Source organism: Siphateles boraxobius, unplaced genomic scaffold, assembly GCF_051911475.1.
Source record: "Siphateles boraxobius isolate OS27281-9 unplaced genomic scaffold, OSU_SipBor_1 20, whole genome shotgun sequence".
Lineage (NCBI taxonomy): Eukaryota > Metazoa > Chordata > Actinopteri > Cypriniformes > Leuciscidae > Siphateles > Siphateles boraxobius.
Window position 1 is genome coordinate 4,822,453 of NW_027508811.1, and position 6,306 is coordinate 4,828,758.

The window sequence follows — 6,306 nt, forward strand, 5'->3', positions numbered from 1 at the left end:
CAATAAACCACCTTTAGTTTAGTAAACAGTATGTTCAACAATATGAATTGGAAATGCTGGAAAGATTAATAGATTCATTTAAACAAAGTTCATGACTAAAACGACTCAGTTGATCGAAGTTCGTGAATCAAATGATTCAGTTTAAAGAGTTGTTCAAACTTCTCTCGATCAGTTCAAGTACAAAAAACAAAGTCTGTCCATTTCAGAAGCAAAAATAAACCAATCAATCACTTAATTCCTTGAATCAAAGTCATTTGAATCCTAAAAACAAAATAAAATTGGAAACACCAGTTGATAGTTTCAAATGACGGTTCAAAGGTCAAACAGGTCCATAGCCACTGTCAGCTCGGCATTTGTGCAAATTTAATAGCATCCACAAGACAGATGCAGATGATTCATCTCTAGTGGATTATTTATGGCACAAAACAGGATACTTGCGGATCACGTTCACATAGGAAAAAAACTGAGAACAGAAAACCTAGCATTGCAAAACACAAGACAAAAGTACAATAATTAATTTTGCGCATCTCAAATGACACATTAATATAACTTCTCGACATTCATAGAACTCATCAACACTCATAACTCACTAATTTTCTCAACTCATAATACAATAAGCATCGTTACACGTGGTAGCTTTAGCTTTGGTTAACTAACCTTAACGTTAAGTTAGTTCAGCTCGCGCTGTGAGTGCGGCCTACTCAACTTAACTCATAAATCATTTCTGAAATTGACATATCTATATCTTTCATGTCTTTTTTATATTCAGATTTAATATATTTTTTAAACACTTACCAAAAAGAGATTGCATCACATATTCACTTAAAAAAGATCATTCAATACTGATTTCCACTCCACTTTTCTCTCTCTGACAACAACACACCAGCCTGACGCATCCAAAGTTTCCATATGCACTCACTAGTGATGGTAGTGTGACGCCGAAGCTTCGATACGTGCTTCGAAACCCTGAACTACAAACCTAGAGAACCACTGCTTCAAAGCTTGCTTTGGTGCGAAAAAAATCATGTGACATATGACGTCCGAAGCAGCAAGTGCTTCATTGCCTGAATGAATCATCTGACTGGTTTGCGGTCCAATCAGGTGATTCACTGGAACGGCGCGTCTCGATTCTGACAGGTGATAGGTTGAAACAGTTTTGAGCGCCTTTTAGTCTTTATAACCACTCTAAACAATGTACAATTTGTAGAGTTGTCGTAGTAGGTGTGTTATTGCTGTCGAGTTGTTGGTGTTGCGTTTGTATTGGATCATTATGGAACCAGCCAGGAAGAGAGGTCGTTCTGACATGTGGGAACAGTTCAAATTGATCGCTCCTGATAAGGTGGGTGTTCTGGCTGTTTAACATGTAAAGTAGGAAAAGTAAAGTTTATACAACAGTGACTGTCTGTACAGTAGCCTTCTATAGTTATGGTCTATATTAAGGTAGCATAACAGTAAAATGATGTACATGATTAGTGTAGCCAGTAGCTATCAATAGACTCAAATTGCATTTTTATTTACAAATTGCTTTCTTTACAGGTCCGGTGCTTGGTGTGTTCAACCGAGCTGAAGTATCATGGGAATACTTCCTCCATGATTAGGCACTTCACTGCCAAGCATGGAGCTGCTAAAAACCATGGGAACACAAATCAAGGTAGGCTATGTATTATATTATTATTACCTAGACACACTTACACAATCTGATATGACTGCCTTGACTCATAGGTCTGCTTCATTTAAATGCAGTTTCACATAAATCCTTAATTTCTTTTATTAAAGTATTTTTAATTTCTTTATGTCTTATTTATTTGTCTTAGTGGACTGGAAGCGAGAGCTAGATGAGGCTCTCGTGAATATGGTGGTGAAGGACTCGCAGCCCTTTTCCATCGTGGATGACTGTGGCTTCAAGGAGTTTGTGGCATTGCTTGATCCCACATACACTCTTCCATCCAGAAAGGCTCTTAAGAACATGGTGGTTCAGAAATATGAGAAGGAGAAAGCCAAGGCCAAGGCCATCATGCAGAGGGTGGAGGCTGTGAGCCTGACTGCTGATATGTGGACCTCCATTAATATGGATGCATATCTAGCAGTGACGTGCCATTATGTGGATGATTCTGTGAAGCTGGCCAAAGTCCTTTTGCGAGTGCTGCCTTTCCCTGAACTTCATACAGCTGTTAACATCTCTGCTGCTATGAGGTCACTCATGGAGGAATGGGGTATTGAAGGCAAAGTGACCTCAATTGTGACAGATGCAGGAGCTAATATGGTTGCGTCTGTCAGAAGTTTAAATCTCAGACACGCACTTTGCTTTGCTCATTCCCTAAATTTAGTGGTGAAGAAGAGTCTTGATGCAACTCCTGGCCTAGAAAACCTACGCACAAGGGCACGAAAAGTAGTGACATTCTTTAAAACTAGCACAAGGGCAAATGAAAAGCTCAAAGAAGTACAGGAGCAGATGAATCATCCAGTGAAGAAGCTTATTCAGGAGGTGGACACACGCTGGAACAGCACCTTCCTCATGCTACAACGCCTTTATGAAGAAAGACAGTCAGTGGGGGCAGCTCTTGCAACGCTGAAAACAGATGTAAGACCATTGTCTTCAGAGGACTATGAAACAGCTGCTGCATGCCTGCAATTGCTTGCCCCCTTTTACCAGGCAACAGTAGAACTGTCTGAGGAGAAGAGAGTGTCAGGGTCAAAGGTTATCCCAATGACAAAAATGTTAATGCAGTACCTGTATGAAACAATTGGAAAAACAAGCCACAACACAGCTAAATTACTGGGACAGAACTTGGTGACAGCGATGCAAAACAAGTTTGAGACTACGGAGAACCAAACAGCACTGACCCTTTCGACACTGTTGGATCCTAGATTCAAAACCATAGGATTCTACAATCAAGTACAGGCACAGGCATCAGTAAGACGACTAACAGCACAATGCTCACAACTGATAAGATACACACCATCACATGATTCACCTACAGAAGAACAGCCCTCCACATCAGCTCAACCAGCACCTGCAAATGTTGAAAATCCATCATCCACAGGTAAAGTTATAAATAGTTAATTGATGAAATTAAAACCTTTCAGTACTGATAATTATCATCATATTTGTCTTTCAGGTGTTAACCTTTGGGAAACTCTGGACAGAGATGCTTCTGAAGCAAGGAGGGCAAGGAATGCCACAGCAGATGCTACAGTGGAGGTGCAGAGGTATATGACTGATCCACCAGTAGCAAGATCAGAAGACCCACTGGCGTACTGGCGAAACCATCAAAATGTGTACCCTCATCTGTTTAATCTTGCCAAAAATGTTTTATGTTCGCCAGCATCATCTGTTCCTTGTGAGCGAGTGTTTTCCAAGTCTGGAGAGGTTGTGAGCAAAAAAAGAAACCGACTCAGTCCAAAAACTGTTGAAAAAATAATGTACCTCAATAAAAATCTTTGAGTGTTCCCCATCCCAAAAATCACCCCCTGCCATAGTTACACAAGCACACCCAACCTATGCCATATTTTCCCAGCACTCTCTCCTAAATAACACAAAACATACATTTATCCATTTTTATTTGTAAATAGAACATTATGCTCAGCATTAGCGTGTGCATCAAAGAGTTTTCAAAGGAAATATAGTTAAAAATCCAAGGGTGATCTTAGCAAAGATGCTTCAGAACTAAAGTAGTTTCTCCAATACTGCTCACTGATTAATTTGACTGCAGCCTTGCTTTTCGCTAGGAGAGGTCGCTGCAACTGAAGCTTCGAGTAATGAACCCATTTTCGAACCAATTGGCTCAAGTGGTTCAGTGCTTCACAAATCTTCATTTGGCCATCACTAGCACTCACAGTTCCCGTTCGATTATGATTTCGTGAAAGGAGTTTGTGGAGAAATGCTCCGTGTGCTGCTGCCTCGTCTGAACTGTTCTCATCTGATTCCCTCTGTTGAATGCTGACTGACGGCGGCGTCGGCGCGAACTGTGGGCGGGCCTTATGAATGTGCCGTTACTGTTGGCTCTCAGGGCGTCAGTCACTGCAGCACAATCAGTGATTGGATGAATCGCCCAGAGATTTAGTCGAGTGCATAAATACAAAAAATGTAAGAATAAGAATGTACAGGTGAAAGATTGTCTCTGCTTTGTTTTATAAGAAATATTTCTGTGTCTAGAATTACTAATTTCCTGTACTCTCAATTTTTGTATAGTAGTGCTAGTCATAATTTTAACACCAGGTATGCATAAAAGGGATTTTTTTTTCTTCGAAAAACACTGCAAAAGATAGGACTGTATAATGTATAGAATGAAGCTATGGAAGGATTTACCATTGATATTACACATTGTGACAAGAGACACTCTACACACAAAAAAATAGTTTTAAAAAACATTTTAAGGAACACTTAATAGAACTATATATAGTAAATTGTTGATTTTGATATTTGGAATGAATGTTAGGTTCATTGACTTAATGTTAGGTTCATTGACAGGGGGGCCGTGCCCCTGTGACAACAAAGCTTGGCCCCCCTTGTGGCCCCCCTAAATGTGGAGTGTGAAATCATTTTTACCAATCTGTTTTTTGCTATCTCTGTTATCGGTGTATGCATATTATTATTTTTTATTATTCCATCTTTGTGGATTTGCTTGTTCACGTGACAATTCGCATCACATTCGCGGGAATCGCGGCAGAATAACGTCTGTCTCCTTCACGCGAGAGAGGAGAGAAGGAGAAAGCTGGTCAGTTGCAAGTTCATTCTTTATGTGCGTATCGGGTGTGCGATGTGTATTGTCTATTAAAATATTGTAATCATTGTTTTAACTATGTACGAGGCACTGTGAGCTGACATCGCATTTCGTTCTTTCACTGCTGTGTGGTAGGCTATGTCCCCAAATTAGTTTATGTCTTATATTTATATCATATTATGTTCTTATATTAGAATATCAAATCAGCAGGAGTGCCGTTTTCCCGTGCACAATTGCAACTGTGATATTGATGTTATACAACAGTTAAATTAACAATAAGTTAACGAGTTACTTTTTAGACACAATAGCCTTTTGTCAATATTGTTTGTTTTCCCTTTATTTCGCCGACTAGAATTTCAAAATGAAACCGTAGCAGAGTCTCAATGCAACAGACAGCGATGATTTATTGACTGAAAACCGCGTTTTGAAGGAATCACTTGCTCCTTTCCCGAATGAATCAGCCGTTTGAACAAATCGGTTGAATGAATGAATCCCTCAACTCACTTATGTGACTTTCCGCCGCCTACTGGCGGTTTTAGTTTCATATTTAAAGTACCCTTTAATTAAAACGTTAAAATTAGAAATCATTTCATGTTTAAATATTGATTTAAAAAAAAAATCTCATAGCTTTATTTATGCAATTGTAAATGGAGTGTAAATATATTAATGCCGCTTCTGTGTCACCTCTAGACTGCACTGCAAACATGGATTTTGATTGAATGAATTAATTTGACTGGTAACAGTGGTACTGTATAATTATTGTATAATTAAGTATTATTCTATAAATAAGTATAATTACTGTATAATTTCAATGTTAGTATTTGATATAAGAGGTGATTCATAACTCTATATAAGTTTAGAAAGAATGTCCATATATAGGTGAAAATGCCCCTGGAAATCGATTTAAGGTGGCATATTAAATTAATTAAAAATTAATTAAAAAATGAATTTCGGTCCCTGCTGTTAACTGACCACTGCATAGAATATTAAAAAATATGAATATCTTTGTGAGTCTGCTGTCAACAACAGGCTTAAACCTGCCATGGCACCAGCACAAAAACACATTCAGTAAAATATCATCTAATTATCAACAAAACATTGAAAATATTGAGATATATTTTTGACACCATTCCACACCCCTAATGTACGGTATGAATTTTGATTTCTTCAGGTCTTAAAAAGCCTTAAATTTGACATTAAAAAGTGTGCAGGAACCCTGTAAACGGTTAGACAGTCACAGTTACCTAGCAAGTCAGTTATTTTCAGTAAATGAATTAATAAGCTTCTTGGTCCCCATTGCTTTTGCTCTATAGTTCTCACCAAAATGAAGAGAAAGAAGGACTTCATGTCAATTACAGTTACTGTGACTAATACTGAATATGTAATGCAAATGTAAAAATATAATGGAAATGCAAATACTTGTTGAATGATTATAAACATGGTATTTTGCCTGTTAATGCCTGCAGTGCAGTGCAGAAAATGATATGACAACAATAAGGTTTATATGTAACTGGCCCATCTAACAGTACAACTGGCCCCAGCTTGCAACTTGCCCCAGCTAAATGACACCTTTACAAAAACC

The 6,306-nt window shown here is 38.3% G+C and overlaps 1 protein-coding gene across 1 annotated transcript; it reads left to right on the forward strand.

Moving 5' to 3' along the window:
* The first annotated feature begins 923 nt into the window (after nucleotides 1-923).
* On the forward strand, nucleotides 924-6,010 carry LOC143744779 (E3 SUMO-protein ligase ZBED1-like). Its single transcript, XM_077236418.1, has 4 exons — nucleotides 924-1,339; nucleotides 1,537-1,651; nucleotides 1,815-3,044; nucleotides 3,120-6,010. Exons 1-4 carry the CDS (start codon nucleotides 1,271-1,273, stop codon nucleotides 3,443-3,445), a joined length of 1,740 nt encoding a protein of 579 aa, XP_077092533.1. The 5' UTR covers nucleotides 924-1,270; the 3' UTR covers nucleotides 3,446-6,010.
* Nucleotides 6,011-6,306: the final 296 nt, after the last annotated feature.